Below are 16,672 nucleotides of genomic sequence, written 5' to 3'. Positions count from 1 at the left end.
CATTTCCGATCAATCAGTTATATGGCAGCTATAGGATATAGTCGACCGATCCCGGCCGTTCCGACTTATATACTGCCTGCAACAGAAAGAAGGGTGTGTGCAAAGTTTCAACTCGATAGCTCTAAAACTGAGAGACTAGTTTGCGTAGAAACAGACAGACGGACAGACGGACAGACGGACATGCTCATATCGACTCAGGAGGTGATCCTGATCAAGAATATATATACTTTATAGGGTCGGAGATGTCTCCTTCACTGCGTTGCACACTTTTGACCAAAATTATAATACCCTCTGCAAGGGTATAAAAATGTAGTCCTTTTTGTTTAACAAAATCAAAGGTATATTTTTTTTTTTTAAAAGCTACATTTAACTATTGAAAAACACCGAAAATTTTGAAATCGGTTGAAAAAAACGCGTCCAGGAATTTTTAAGCGCAAAGAAGTCCCGAAAAACGGTTTTTTAACCATAAATCAAGATTTTGAGGGTGTTAAAAATATTTCAAACATGGTTTTGTGATATACTCGACCCAATAAACAATTCCTACTTTGTCACTTCAAAAGTTCAAAATCATTGTTACAGTGTGTTATTGCTTGGCATTGCTGCTGAAAAAGAACTACTCACATTGAGACATCGATTGGATGTCTTAAATGCATATTTAAACACGAATTTAAAATAACAGTACTTTATGGAGCAACCGGAGAAATCACAAAAAATCCTAACAAAGTATTGAGACTCAAAAAGGCTATATATGGGCTGGAACAATCAGGTAAAGCTTGAAATAGCACTCTCGCATTAAAAATTTTTGGATTTATAGCTACAAAAGGTGAGCCCTGCCTATACAAGAGGATCGATCAAGGATCGTATAACCTAATAGCCATTTACGTGGATAATATCCTCATAGCTTGTTCGAGACAAGAAGACTTAGATGACATCAAAAGTAATTAAGAGCAAAACACCTATTACGTTAAATCATATACAGGATATGAATTCTTCTATGCTGGTGCCGTCTCCGCCTGGGAATCCAAAAAACAAGGACTAGTCGCATTAAGTAGCACCGTGACAGAGTATATCGCGATGTCTACTGCTTCCATGGAGGCAACATATCTCCACCGCCTAATGAATGAAGTCAAATACCGCATTTTACCGATTTTTTTTTTTTTTTTCATTTCTGAGTGAATATAGTTATTCAATTTTTTTACACGATACATGGCTATATTTGGAGAGTATCTAGGAATTTTTTTGTTAAGATATAATTATTATTTATCCCGTGACGGGCAGTCAGACGGAGTCGCTTCAAAAAATTATTATCTTGCGGTGCGTAAAGTCTGGCCTTACAGTGTTATCGAAAATAAAAAAATTGAATTGATTTACTAAAAATATTTGTTTCTTGTGCGGATGAACGAAACCATTTTGAAAAATATGCGATTTTGAATTTTTGGCGCGGTTGTAAAGTCGGAGGTACCATTTTTACATAAAAATTAGCCCATTATTGCCCGTAAAAATGGTAAAAAAATTTTTTTTTTAAAAAGCGTTCGTTCATCCGTAAGTATTTATTGTATTAAAGATGTGTGAAAAATTTTAATTAGATCCGAACATTACTTTTTGATTTACGTTACGCACCGTCTTGAAAAAGTTGTTTTGAGAAAAACGCGTCTAATGTTTTGAAAGTATATGGATAGAAAGAAACTAAAAAATCGGTATCTCAGCAAGTTTTACTCCGATCGACATGAAACTTTCACAGGATATTCCTGAGATAATGTTCTATTACATAAAAAATTTCGGAAAAAAAAATTTTTTTGATGTCTCAAACCATCCTGCCCCCTTAAATATTTTTCCACATTGAAGATTTGATTACTAAAAATTTGCAAAAAGAAAAACACCTTCAATTTATAAAGATGCTAGGACTAGCTAAAGAAGGACTAGAGACTAAAGGACAAGGACTAAAGAATTAAAAAAAAATATTAACGAAGCAATTTAACTTAAGTAGTGTTGAAAATAGAGGAGGAGAACTATCGATGGCACTATCGCCACTAACGAATGTTTGACACTATCGAGCCACCATCGATGGCAGCAGACACCTTCGATAGTGACCCATCCACTATCGATAGTGCGCTTCTTACATCTCTAAAAAATTTAATTAAAATTAAATTAAATTACAATTCGCCAAATATCTTTGCATTTCGGCTACGTCTGTGGAGTCTGCAAGAACATTCAGCAAGGCGGGCCAAATAATATCGGAGAGGCAAACCCGGCTCAGACAAAAAAATGTTAACATTTTTTTGTTTTTAAATCTAAATCTCAACTCTTGGCTGGAATAAAGCATATTTTACTGTATTCGTTTCATTCTTTTATTTTTATACCCTTGCAGAGGGTATTATAATTTTGGTCAAAAGTGTGCAACGCAGTGAAAGAGATATCTCCGACCCTATAAAGTATATATATTCTTGATCAGGATCACCTCCTGCGTCGCAAACTAGTCTCTCAATTTTGGAGCTATCGAGTTGAAACTTTGCACACATCCTTTCTTTCCTTGCAGGTAGTATATAAGTCGGAACGGCCGGGATCGGTCGACTATATCCTATAGCTGCCGTATAACTGATTGATCGGAAATGCCATAACTTTGGTGTTTTTTAAGTTAGAGGGTTGGGACTTTTCACACATGTTATATTTGACCAAAATGTACAAAATTTCATAAGGATCGGCCGACTATATCATATAGCTGTCATAGAACGATCGGAATTGGCATAACTTTGATGTTTTTTAAAAGATGGGACTTGGTACAGATTACTCGTTGGGCAAAATAATTCAATATGCCAAATTTCATAAGGATCGGCCGACTATATACGATCCGCTATATATCTAATAATATAAGATGCGTGGCGCCACCTAGCGGACTGCGACTCAACTGCAAGGGTTTATCAACTTGGGCTCCGCCCAAGTTCCTTTCCTTTCTTGTTAAATTGGTACTTAGTTCAAATGAAGCATAATTTTATTATATTTGCTTAAAAAAAAATTTTTTTTTGTTGGACTATACTATCAAGCCACTATCGATGACTATCGATGGTTTAAAATAAACTATCGTATAATTAACGCATCTTTAAAGCGCATCACTAGAGTTATGTTATCGATTAAGGGGTTAGGTGAGTTTGCTTTGCCAAAAAGAGGCTCTTTTCAATAACTTTTTTTTAATAAAGAATGAACAATTTTATGACAACATTTGAAGAACAATTTCTGAAGTTTTCAGAAAGAAATATTAAACAGTCAGCCATTGAGACGACATTTTTGGTGACCCCTCGGAAAAAAGGTGCATTGACAGCACATTGACAGCACAATTCCTGACAATCATCCGAAATGAAAAACGAAATATTTTATTTTAGTTCAGACCTAAAACTAGAATCTGAACGAAGGAAAAAAAAGAAGTGAAAATTGGATTTTTTGACACCTTTTTGGAAAAAAATTCAACTTTTGGTGAAATTTTTTTAAACGCGTAGTTTAATACTTTACGTAGTTTAATACTATACATCGTTTAAAGGCTGTATCTCCGAAACTTTTATTCGAATCGAATTGAAAATTTTGGAGAATGTTCTCTAGATTCTGTAGAAGTTTATAAAAAAAACTAGAAAACCCGGCAAATGTTATTTTGCCATATATATATTTTCTAGACAATTTTTGTAGTTCAATAAGAATAAGATTATTCTCTCAGCGCAATGGAGTGCACAATATTCTTGGTTAGTCCGTAGTTAGCCAGCACAAATAAACTGCATGGTTTTCCCATGCGAGAACATGCCACATATAGTTGTCCGTGGGAAAAGCATGGTGTTTCCAAATCTAAGCCACATACAGATAATGTTTGGCTTTGTGACTTATTGATCGTCACAGCGAATGCCAATCGAATTGGAAATTGAGTCCGTTTGAATTCAATTGGCACATCTGTAGGAATCTTAGGGATTCGGGGCAATAACACATTTTCGCCTCGAAACTTCCCATTCAAAATGCTGGCTTCAATGATATTTTTCATTAATTTCTTAGTTACTAATCGTGTACCATTACACAGCTGTGGTGGGTTCAAGCTACGAAGTAGAATGATCCGAGCTCCAACCTTCAATTGTAAATGGTTGTGGAGTCCTCGCCACCCCTAAAGTAGATTTGTAAAAATTTATGAGATTCGTTCGGCATTGGCAGCAATGAGCCCACTACACTTGGACTTTGATTTTGAACGTGGAATTGAAATTTTGACCGTTTCCAGCAATATTGTTAACGTTTTCTGTTGCTCCAAACGATGTCATTTGGAAGCATGAATTGAATGTACGAATTAGCAGCAGGAGCAGGGTAGAATCTGGATCTGAAGCGAGAAGTAAACCGCGCAATGGTTCAGGTGGTGTTTTGAATTTCGGGTAGTTGTACTTTTCCTGATGAGCAACACATCCCAAGTGACTCATTTTTAAATTTAAGTGCATGTCAATACAGGCATTCCTTATCAAAAGTACCAATAATCACTTTGGAATGAGCAGAATATTCAACATAAGGTAAGGTGCGATTCTGATTGACGCAACTACGCCATGCTCACACGCGCTCACAATTTGACCGTTCGACGACTCAAATTGGCCCCTTTGCCTTTTCTTGGCATTGCGACAGTAATAAGTATAACCGTCACTGCTACGATTGTACACAATACAAATGGCCAAATGGGACCGGGGTGACATCTGGAGCGGGGTTAACGGATGGATTAATACTCGTAGTTGAGCGGATTTGTATAAAAAAAAATTAGGGGTGAACCACCCTTAACATTTCGGGGGATGAAAAATAGATCTTGACCGATCCTCAGCCTTAACGAATATGCCCACAAAATTTCACGAAAATCGCTTAAGCCATTTCGGAGGAGTAGAGCTATTAACACCGGGACATGAGAATTTTATATACAGCTGTGAAAAAAAAAATAGCACCACCACCAGACAAAATTTTTCAATTGCCATCATAATCATATTTTTAACTTTAGGAAATCGATTTATACTTTTTTCAAAATCGAAGACCCTCAAGATAATAGAAATTAACGAAAAAACATAAGTTTTTTAGATGTTCTTAAGTTATTTAACAAAATTTATTAAAGTCTATAAAATTAAACGAAAAAAATAATAGCACCACTTTTCAAAAATGGATTTTAAATGCTAATAATGACTAATTCGTTAGAGATTCATTAGTAAACAATATTGATATATTAAAAATATATCTATATGCGTTGATTAGTATTTGGTAGCGCATCCTTTGTTGGCTAAAACAGCTGCACAACGTCTTGGCATTGAATCTACTAAGTCCTGGCAGCGTTTTTTGGGTATATTAGTCCAGGACTCCTTAATAACACCCCAAAGGCAATCGATAGTCGTTGGTTTGCTATCAGCAACTGCCTTCTTAACGTCGGACCACAGATTTTCAATTGGATTTAGATCCGGCGACTGCGCAGGCCACTCCAAAACTTGTACAGCATTGTTGAGGAACCACTCCTTTGCCTTTTTGCTTGTGTGTTTTGGGTCATTATCCTGCTGGAAGACCCAAATAAGAGGCATATCATCTTCTGCGAAGGGTAACATTACAGATTGCAAAATATCCACATAGACGTGTTGATCCATTATAGATTTTATCCAGTGTATAGGACCTACTCCATTATATGAAAAGCACGCCCATACCATGACGCAGCATCCTCCATGCTTTATAGTCTTTGTGGTGTACTGGGGCTTGTATTCTGAATTCTTCGGACGTCTGACATACGATCGGGATCCTTTACCACCATACATGACCACCTTGCTCTCATCGGACCATAAAATATTCCTCCATTGCTGGGGGGTCCAATTTTTATGCTCCTTAGCAAACTTAATACGGTTAGCAATATGCCTGGCATTTAAAAGTGGGACTTTTCTTGGGCTGCAGGCTTTCAGATTATGTTGCCTGAGATATGTGCGCACTGTTTGATCCGTTGCAGCAATATTCAGGTCCTTTTTTAGATCTGTAGCAGGCTTGAAAGGTTCCCTTTTGCTATGGCGAACCAACCTTTTGACCTCTAGAGGGGTCATAGAAGGCTTCCTACCGCGTGTTTCCTGGTTTTTCTTATAGGTTATGGCGTTCCTTATCATTTTATTTGAACATCCAACAAGTCGACCCACTTCTCGAAAGGATTTTCCATCCTTGATCAACTTTTTGATCAGGTCACGCTTTTCATCCGTGCAGTGTTTTCCACGACCCATTTGAATTTTTTTTTTTAATTGAAATAATTAAATTGAAGACAAATTTGTAAAACACGTGCTTTAAGTCGCTGAAATGTTACCATTTCTTTGTGAATTCTTTAGAGATGGAAAGTGGTGCTATTTTTATTTTCGTTTCTTTTGCGATCTTTTTTAGTAAAATATTAAAAAAAAATATTAAAACAAGAATTTGAGTAACTATAACTCTTTTTTTGTTTAGTAAGAATATCATTCTACATAAAAAAATTTTATTTGAATAAATTGGTAACATTATTACTATTTTTTTTAAAGCCCAATCGAAGTGTGATGTAGTGGTGCTATTTTTTTTTTCGCAACTGTATTAGATAAAAAAAAATCTATTTTTTTTAAGCTGACAAACCCATCTAACCCCCTAAAACAGTCTCCTATGCAAATATGCATATGCGTATGCATAAGGGTAATTCTCTAATGTCGAACGCGACATTCGTACGTATTCCAACTGGAAAAAAACAATGTGCGAAGCTTGTTTTTTATTTTGACAAAAGTGAATCTAATAGGTCTTGATAAGTTGTATAATTGGTGCAAATATTAATTTTTGGAAGACTTTTTGTTTTTAGAATATTCAAAAAAAAACTAGGGCTGTCGCACGCGACAAAAAACAGAAGATACTTTTTCAAAAACCATTTCAAACGCTGATTTTAGCGAAACCTGATGGAAAATTTGTCTGCAATCAATTTCAAAACATGATTTATTATTTGATCTTAGTAATTCTTTTTGTTTCACTTAAAATTATTTGGTAGTTTTTTTTTAAATTCAATTTTATTCACTGTCGCACGCGACAGTTTCTTCCCTCATATTTTTTTAGTTGTTTTTGTACTTTTAAAATAATAAAACGTAAGTTTTGAGACAAATTTCTTCGACGCACTGATAACAAATGTTCTTTTTCAATGTCGCACGCGACAATGAAATAAACTGATAATCTGATAAGAAATTCGTAGTAATTAGCAATCGCATCGTTTCTTTTACATTATTGTTGTTATCTTTGGTTATTAGCCGATATTACAAATAGTGAATATCAATGCAGTTTAACTCTCTTTACGAAAATTATGTAAAACAAATTGTGCCGCTGAAATGCTAAAAAACTAAACTTTCGCACATTTGAGACTTTGGATTGAAATATTTCGAAATGTGTTATAAGTAAATGTTAAATATTATTAAATTAGTTAAATTTAAAATGTTCCCTATAAAAATGTGTGAAAAAAACATTCTTTTATTGACTTTGAATTTTTTTGTCGCGGTTGACCTTTTGGGAGAATTACCCATATATAATTTTCGTTGCTCAATTTTCGTTGAGATAAGACCTTTCTCGTGTTCTAACTAGCGGTCTGCATGGATACATTCTTATTGCCTCAGCCATAGAATACATTCGAATGGAATAGAATATGAATGCAAGACACAAGAGAGTGTAAGAGAGCATTCTCACTCCTTGTCATTCTCCTGCTTTGAGTGCGACTGAATTAGAATCGGAAGCAAATAAAGTTCTTTCGGAATGCCGAACCGTGATGCCAATATTTTTTCCAAAAAAACAGATTGTTTCTAAGGAAACTAGCCTTTCAGCTATCGAGTTAAAACTATCGAGTTAAAACTTTGCACTCATCCTTCATTTCGTTGCAGATAGTATATAAGTCGTACTATCTAGTATACTAGTATAGCTGCCATATAACTGATTGATCGGAATTGCCATAACTTTGGTGTTTTTGAATGTAGAAGGTTGAGACTTTCCACACTGTATTTTAAGGTAGAAAGATGGGACTTGGCGCAGAATCCATTTTGGGGAAAATAATCTGATTTGCCAAATTTCATAAGGTCGGAACGGCCAGGATCGGTCGACTATATCCTATAGCAGCCATGTAACTGAACGATCGGAAATGGCACAACCATGCTATTTTTAAAGATGCTTGGGTCTGTTTCCAACGTTTTCATTAGAAAATTGATTCGATAATAAAATTCTCATAAGGGTCGGTCCGATACATATATAAATATAAGCCGATACCTAACTGCAAGGGTATTCAACTTCGGCTCCGCCCGAAGTTAGTTTTCCTTTTTTGTTTATTCTAATTTAAATTAAGTAGAAAAATTATCTGAAAAAATCAAATGAGTTATACGAAAAAAAGGAATATTACCGAAACAAATAACATTGACATGCCTCAACTTTACTACTATTTATTGTATTTATTGTAGTGTCTAAAAATACACATAAACATGCATTATTGTATCGTACATTCATTAATGCATTCAAATTAACTCGAATGTAACCCTTAACTCTCACTCATTCAACTTATTTTTTATCCCCCGAATTTTGTGTGAGAGAGATCTACTCAAAGAACTCTTTGATTATTTTTTGAAAAAAACCATAGAAAGTTCTTCAAGACATTTTGAATAAGAAATCGTTGGCGATTTTTAAAAACCCGCCGCACCAATGTTTTAATGTATTAATTCATTTTCCCATATTGTCAACTAAGTTAAAATGTTAAGAAACATTTTACAAATATCATAAACAAAGTACATTGTACCACTAACCATACAAAATATAGACCATACAACCACACAAAATATAGACCATACAACCATACAAAATATAGACCATACAACCATACAAAATATAGACCATACAACCATACAAAATATTGACCATACAACCATACAAAATATTGACCATACAACCATACAACATATTCTCATACAAAGAAAATGGACGCAACAATTGTTTGCGACAGGCCCCCGGAGGCCTCAGAGAATCTTACTCTAATTCTTACGCTCATAATCTCATTGAACTTTTTTGGATGTTCAGTCGCAGAGAAGCGCATCATCAAGAAAGTTCTTCCGCGGTTAAACTGATCTTTATATGTATGCGTGCTCAAACATTCACATACACGGTTTCATGTGGGTGCGTTCGACTTCGTTTTGAAGTCAGCTAAAATTTTAGATTTTTTGTAACTTTACGCATGCTACCCTAAGAAAATTATACATTATAAATTATTACTCTAATGATGAAAAAAATATGTTTTGTGATTTAATTTTTAAGCATATATTTTATAATTGTTATGGAATACGATTAAGTGGTAGCTGTAAAATGTTTTTCATATATACATATACATGTGTCAATGAATGCATTAAAATCTATATATTAAGGTAGAAATAGGGTATATTTCAGTCGATTGCTTTTAAGTTGTTGTAATTCTTTAAGCGGATGGTTTTCCATACCCTTCTGAACAGCTGATTTTCTGTTTCTGTGGGCATCAGTAGGGTAAGCAAGCACCAACCGTTTGAAAAATAACAAAAACAGTAAAATCTAGGTTTTACGTGAAACCGACTAAAAGATACTCTGTTCCTATCTTAGTACAATGATTTTTATTTATTCGTAAATATATAAATTAGTAATTTCGTAAATATGTATGTTAAGCATTTTACTGCTGCCACCTTATCGTATTCCTAAATATGTATAAAAAGTTTGCTGAAATATTAATAAATATAATATAACATTAATACAATTTTTTCGTAGTTAAATAATAATGAATACTCCCATTCAGGGTAGCATGTCTGAAAAGTTACAAACATCAAAAATTTTAGCTAGCTTCAAAACAAAGTCGAACTGCCGCAAGAAATTTTTGCGTCCATTATCGTTGTATGAAATGAGAAGTCTATATGTTGTGTGGTTAGTGATTGTACTAAGTTTACTAACTCTCGACTGGACTGGGATTCGAGCCTCCGTGTTTTTGTTTAATGGACCAACACAAAGCCTTTAAGCTATCAAGGAATCGCGTGTAGATTGCGACTGACAATAATATGACTCTATAAAGTTGCATGTATAAATCAATCTCAAATATTATCACATCCCCCCATCCCCATAGACGGCCTTATCCTTATGAAATTTGGCAGATCATATAAGTTGGCCCAAATTAAAATGCACAGAAAGTCCCATCCTTCTAACTTGAAAAACAACGAAGTTATAGGATTTCCGATCAATCAGTTATATGGCAGCTATAGGATATAGTCGGCCGATCCTTTTGAAATTCGACAAATCAGATTGTTTTTCCCAAAATAGAATCTGTACCCATCTTTCTAACTTAAAAAACAGCAAAGTTATAACAATTTCGATCGTTTTATGACAGCTATAGGATTATGAAATTTTTTGTACATAAGATATTTTGGTCAAATATAACATGTGTGTGTCTCAACCCTCTAACTTAAAAAACATCAAAGTTATGGCATTTCCGATCAATCAGTTATATGGCAGCTATAGGATATAGTCGACCGATCCCGGCCGTTCCGACTTATATACTGCCTGCAAACAAAAGAAGGATGTGTGCAAAGTTTCAACTCGATAGCTTTAAAACTGAGAGACTAGTTTGCGTAGAAACAGACAGACGGACAGACGGACATGCTCATATCGACTCAGGAGGTGATCCTGATCAAGAATATATATACTTTATAGGGTCGGAGATGTCTCCTTCACTGCGTTGCACACTTTTGACAAAAATTATAATACCCTCTGCAAGGGTATAATGATGCACTTTCACATAATAAAGCGATATTTAAAAAAAACTCAATCGTTTACAAGAAAAAAATTCGGGAAAAATGTCTATTTTTTGGCGCTCCAACTGCGCATGCCCCCTTAAATAGCACAGGCCAGCAGGAAAAAATCTCCACGCATAGTTTCACCTGCTCCACATCCTTTAGGGTCCCCTGCAACAAAGTCCAGAAACAAACATGGGTTCCATCACCCACAGTTTTCGCGGTACACCTATGAGAAGAAATTAATAAAATTGTACCATTAATTGAATTATGTAGGCCGTGTAATTGCGTTGACCATTACTTTTAAAGAGTCATGGGTATCTAAAAAATCGGTAAAGCTTTACTAAACCAGCTGAACCAGCAAAACTCCTATTTAATTGAAGAAGATATTTGTTTAACTACTATTTCGAGTTTTCCCGTAAAACCAAAATTTAAACAATGTATAATCTACTGATTTCAATAAAAACAAGAAAGGAAAGCTAACTTCGGGCGGAGCCGAAGTTGATATACCCTTGCAGTTCAGTCGCAGTCCGCTAGGTGGCGCCACCCATCTTATTTTATTAGATATGTAGCGGATCGTATATAGTCGGCCGATTCTTATGAAATTTGGCATATTGAATTATTTTTCCCAAAATAGAATGTGTACCAAATCCCATCTTTCTAACTTAAAAAACACCAAAGTTATGCCAATTTCGATCGTTCTATGACAGCTATAGGATATAGTCGGCCGATCCTTATGAAATTTTTTACACAAGATATTTTTGTTAAATATAACATGTATGGAAAGTCCCAACTCTCTAACTTAAAAAACACCAAAGTTATGGCATTTCCGATCAATCAGTTATATGGCAGCTATAGGATATAGTCGACCGATCCCGGCCGTTCCGACTTATATACTACCTGCAAAGGAAAGAAGGGTGTGTGCAAAGTTTCAACTCGATAGCTCCAAAACTGAGAGACTAGTTTGCGTAGAAACCGACAGACAGACAGACGGACAGACGGACAGACGGACATGCTCATATCGACTCAGGAGGTGATCCTGATCAAGAATATATATACTTTATAGGGTCGGAGATGTCTCCTTCACTGCGTTGCACACTTTTGACCAAAATTATAATACCCTCTGCAAGGGTATAAAAATTCCATTGGGAAAATGTTTGAGAAAAAGTCATAGAGACACAAAAATAAATGTAAACAAGAAAGGAAAGCTTACTTTAGGCGGAGCCGAATTGATATACCCTTGCAGTTAAGAAGTAGATTATATTATTATATATATATCGGATCGTATATTGATGTCCGATCCTTATGAGAATTTCACCAAATATGAAATTTGGCAGATCGGATAAGATTGTCCAAAATGGAATCCGTAGAAAGTCCCATCATCCATCAATTAAGTTGAAATGAAATTTTTTTTTTGCAGTTGAAATTTTTTGTGGAGGAAAAAAAATTGGAAATTGTCGGCCTCTGTAGAAAATTTATAATTTTTATTTTGTGCTATTTTTATACCCTTGCAGAGGGTATTATAATTTTGGTCAAAAGTGTGCAACGCAGTGAAGGAGACCTCTCCGACCCTATAAAGTATATATATTCTTGATCAGGATCACCTCCTGAGTCGATATGAGCATGTCCGTCTGTCCGTCGGTCCGTCTGTCCGTCTGTCTGTTTCTACGCAAACTAGTCTCTCAGTTTTAAAGCTATCGAGTTGAAACTTTGCACACACCCTTCTTTCCTTTGCAGGCAGTATATAAGTCGGAACGGCCGGGATCGGTCGACTATATCCTATAGCTGCCATATAACTGATTGATCGGAAATGCCATAACTTTGGTGTTTTTTAAGTTAGAGGGTTGGAAGTTTCTTTACATGTTATATTTGACCAAAATATCTTATGTACAAAATTTCGTAAGGATCGGCCGACTATATCCTATAGCTGTCATAGAACGATCGAAATTGGCATAACTTTGGTGTTTTTTAAGTTAGAAAGATGGGATTTGGTAGAGATTCTATTTTGGGAAAAACAATCTGATTTGTTGAAATGTCATCAGGATCGGCCGTCTATATCCTATAGCTGTCATATAACTGATTGATCGGAAATGCTATAACTTCGTTGTTTTTCAAGTTAGAAGGATGGGAGTTTCAATGGATTCCTCTTTTGGCAAAAAAATTCGATTTGACAAGTTTCATAAGGATCGGCCAACTATATACGATCCGCTATATATCTAATAATATAAGATGCGTGGCGCCACCTAGCGGACTGCGACTCAACTGCAAGGGTATATAAACTTCGGCTCCGCCCGAAGTTAGCTTTCCTTTCTTGTTTTTATTATTATTTTAATTTACCACCTAAAAAATTGTCATGTATTTATTTGGTCATGAATATTGCAGTCTTACATCGATAAAGACATTCTCAGTGTAAGGCAATACATGATTCATATATCCTCTTATTATAAAAGTTTATAACGTATATTCGCTAGTTACGTTTTACTTTATATTTATTTCAGAACGCATGTACGAATTCACACTGGAGACAGGCCTTTTGTTTGTCCTTTTGATGCCTGCAACAAAAAATTTGCTCAATCCACAAATTTAAAATCGCACATTTTAACTCATGCAAAAGCAAAGTAAGTTTAATGTATACTTACATACACCTTTTATACTCTTGCATAGGTTTTTAGATACAAAATTTGCAACGCTGTAATGAAGTTTTCCGTAAAATTGTAAAAAATATATAATCTTTATCGGGTTCAACTCTTATTATATAAAAATTTCCGTCGGTGTTGTTGTCTGTTCTGCACAAACCACTATCTCAGTTTTAAAGCTATTGACTCCATACGTTTGGCTTAGTTTTAAAATTTATTAAAATTTTTATTATTTTTATACCCTTGCAGAGGGTATAATAATTTTGGTCAAAAGTGTGCAACGCAGTGAAGGAGATATCTCCGACCCTATAAAGTATATATGTATATAGGATCACCTCCTGAGTCGATATGAGCATGTCCGTCTGTCCGTCTGTCTGTCTGTCTGTCGGTTTCTACGCAAACTAGTCTCTCAGTTTTGGAGCTATCGAGTTGAAACTTTGCACACATCCATCCTTTTTTCCCTTGCAGGTAGTATATAAGTCGGAACGGCCGGGATCGGTGGACTATATCCTTTAGCTGCCATATAACTGATTGATCGGAAATGCCATAACATTGGTGTTTTTTTAAGTTGGAGGTTTGAGACTTTCCACACATGTTATATTTGGCCAAAATATCTTGTCTACAAAATTTCATAAGGATCGGCCGACTATATCCTATAGCTGTCAAAGATCGATCGGAATCGGCACAACTTTCATGTTTTTTAAGTTAGAAAGATGGGATTTGGTACAGATTCTATTTTGGGAAAAACAATCTGATCTGCCAATTTTCATAAGGATCGGCCGACTATATACGATCCGCTATATATCTAATAATATAAGATGCGTGGCGCCACCTAGCGGACTGCGACTGAACTGCAAGGGTATATCAACTTCGGTTCCGCCCGAAGTTAGCTTTCCTTTCTTGTTATATTATTTTATTATCCACTTTTGCACGTTTGTGCTTTTTTGTGGTTTTTCCCTTTAGTAACAGTTTTAATGCGCCTAGGCATACTTTCAACCAAATTCTTAAACATTTCCTTTGAAATATTTTTTCATTCTGTTTTTATCCTGACCCACAGTTCCCCAGAGCCTCACTGAATAAGCTGAATCATCGATGTCTTATCCAATTTTCTTCGATTTTAGTCGTGTGCTTGGAGGGGTTTATATACCCTTGCAGTTGAGTTGCAGTCCGCTAGGTGGCGCCACGCTTCTTATATTATTAGATATATAACGGATCGTTTATAGTCGGCCGATCCTTATGAAATTTGGCATATTGAATTATTTTGCCGAAAGAGTAATCTGTACCAAGTCCCATCTTTCTAACTTAAAAAACACCAAAGTTATGCCAATTCCGATCGTTCTATGACAGCTATAGGATATAGTCGGCTGATCCTTATGAAATTTTGTAGATAAGATATTTTAAGATATTTATAAGATATTTCAAATATAACATGTGTGGAAAGTCCCAACTCTCTAACTTAAAAAACACCAAAGTTATGGCATTTCCGATCAATCAGTTATATGGCAGCGATAGGATATAGTCTACCGATCCCGGCCGTTCCGACTTGTATACTACCTGCAAGGAAAAAAAGGATGTGTGCAAAGTTTCAACTCGATAGCTCCAAATCTGAGAGACTAGTTTGCGTAGAAACCGACAGACAGACAGACAGACAGACAGACAGACGGACGGACAGAAGGACATGCTCATATTGACTCAGGAGGTGATCCTGCTCAAAAAATATATATACTTTATAGGGTCGGAGATGTCTCCTTCACTGCTTTGCATACTTTTGACCAAAATTATAATACCCTCTGCAAGGGTATAATAATATTAAATATAAACAACTTACTATTTGAATTTTGTTTTTTTTATGTATAGTAGAAATAAATAGAGATTATTGGTGAAAAGAAATTTTGGCGATTACCAAAATTTTACCAATTTTATATCACTTTGAACTTAGAAGTGACAAACATGTATCCACACCCTCAGAAGTGACTGTTTATACAAATTGATCGATTGATCAAGAAAAGTCGATCTTGATCCCTGAGTCGATCCTCATCCTTCATCCCCGATCCCTGAGTCCTTTTTGTTTCTATGCGAACTAGTCCCGCACTTTTGAAGCTATCATTCCTTTGATCTTTTTTATCGGCCGACTTTTTTCTATAGCCGCCACATAACTGAATGATCGGAAATGACACAATTTTGGTGGCTTTCAAGATAAAATCTTAATAAAACTTTTTTTTTAAATGCCTGTTATAAAAAACCACGTTATTCCACATTTGCGATATACCATAAATATTCCCTTTTTACACGACCTTTTATTAATTTAAAAAAATACCATTTTAACACTATTGAATGATATTGTGCGAAGTTGCGCACAAGACAAGCTGGATCAAAATTAAGTTTTAGTCAACTGATACGTAGTAAATGTCTTAGGATATATTATGCATTAACTGCAAGGGTATATAAACATCGGATTCGCTCGATGTTACATTTCGTCCCTTTTTTTATAATACTTTTTATTTTAGAAGGAATACGACATCAAATGGAAGTACACGTCAAGATTTAGCTTCTTTTATGGACTCAAGTGAAGAAAATACTACAAATTTTATTAAAATAGAGTTACATAACAATATCATGGATAATCATGTCCCTTATGTTGTATATGCTGACTAAATGGAATCTATCTATTGGAAATCCCCAGTTGACAAATTCTATCCATAAAAAAATATATACTTTTATCAAAAATTTTATACAAATGTAAAAACTTATTTTAATCAATGATTTTGAAGCGCAATTAGATGTAAATTAAAAACATAGAAATATATATTTATAACTAAGTTATTTTATGAAGTCCAAATAAATGAAAACCGAAATTTAAATCTTAACTAAAGTAAATCGTAAACATAACTTGTCTTTATGGGACTCTAAAAGTAACATTAGCCTAGAAGAGTCCCAGCAGTTCATAAAACTTTTCGGCAAAGAATTTAGAATTCGTCGCTGGCAGTCGAATAAATATCTGCTTGAATGCACCTAATAGGCTGGTCACGTGTTACTGTACGGTGTAATAATTTATAGGAGTTATATTGATGATTTGACTGCAACTGTTTTTTTTTATTGTAAATTTTAAAGAGTTTACTACAGTCTACGTGGATAGTAAGTAGACTACCAAACAAAATTTTTGATGAAAAATATTTGCTTGTTAATTGAAAAATCATGCTTGTTCAGCGCTGTTCCCAATGAAGCCTGAGGGGCCGAGTGTGCTAAGGT

General features: G+C 35.0%; 1 protein-coding gene across 5 annotated transcripts in view; it reads left to right on the top strand.

Moving 5' to 3' along the window:
• Nucleotides 1-16,295, top strand: part of LOC26515324 (polycomb protein PHO) — a 49,655-nt gene extending 33,360 nt beyond the window's left edge. For 3 of the 5 annotated variants that reach the window (XM_032452739.2, XM_032452740.2, XM_032452741.2), the window contains exons 6-7: nt 13,286-13,405; nt 15,931-16,295. In XM_032452739.2, coding sequence (XP_032308630.1) covers nt 13,286-13,405; nt 15,931-16,078 — 268 coding nt within the window. In that variant the 3' untranslated portion in view covers nt 16,079-16,295. The remainder of the gene's footprint in view (nt 1-13,285; nt 13,406-15,930) is intronic. The other 2 variants (XM_032452742.2, XM_044717803.1) reach the window with 2 other exon arrangements.
• The last annotated feature ends 377 nt before the right edge of the window (nt 16,296-16,672 follow it).

Source organism: Drosophila ananassae (assembly GCF_017639315.1).
Source record: "Drosophila ananassae strain 14024-0371.13 chromosome 4 unlocalized genomic scaffold, ASM1763931v2 tig00000071, whole genome shotgun sequence".
NCBI classification, from domain to species: domain Eukaryota; kingdom Metazoa; phylum Arthropoda; class Insecta; order Diptera; family Drosophilidae; genus Drosophila; species Drosophila ananassae.
Note: the sequence above shows the minus strand (reverse complement) of the source record. Positions and strands in the feature narration are given on the sequence as shown.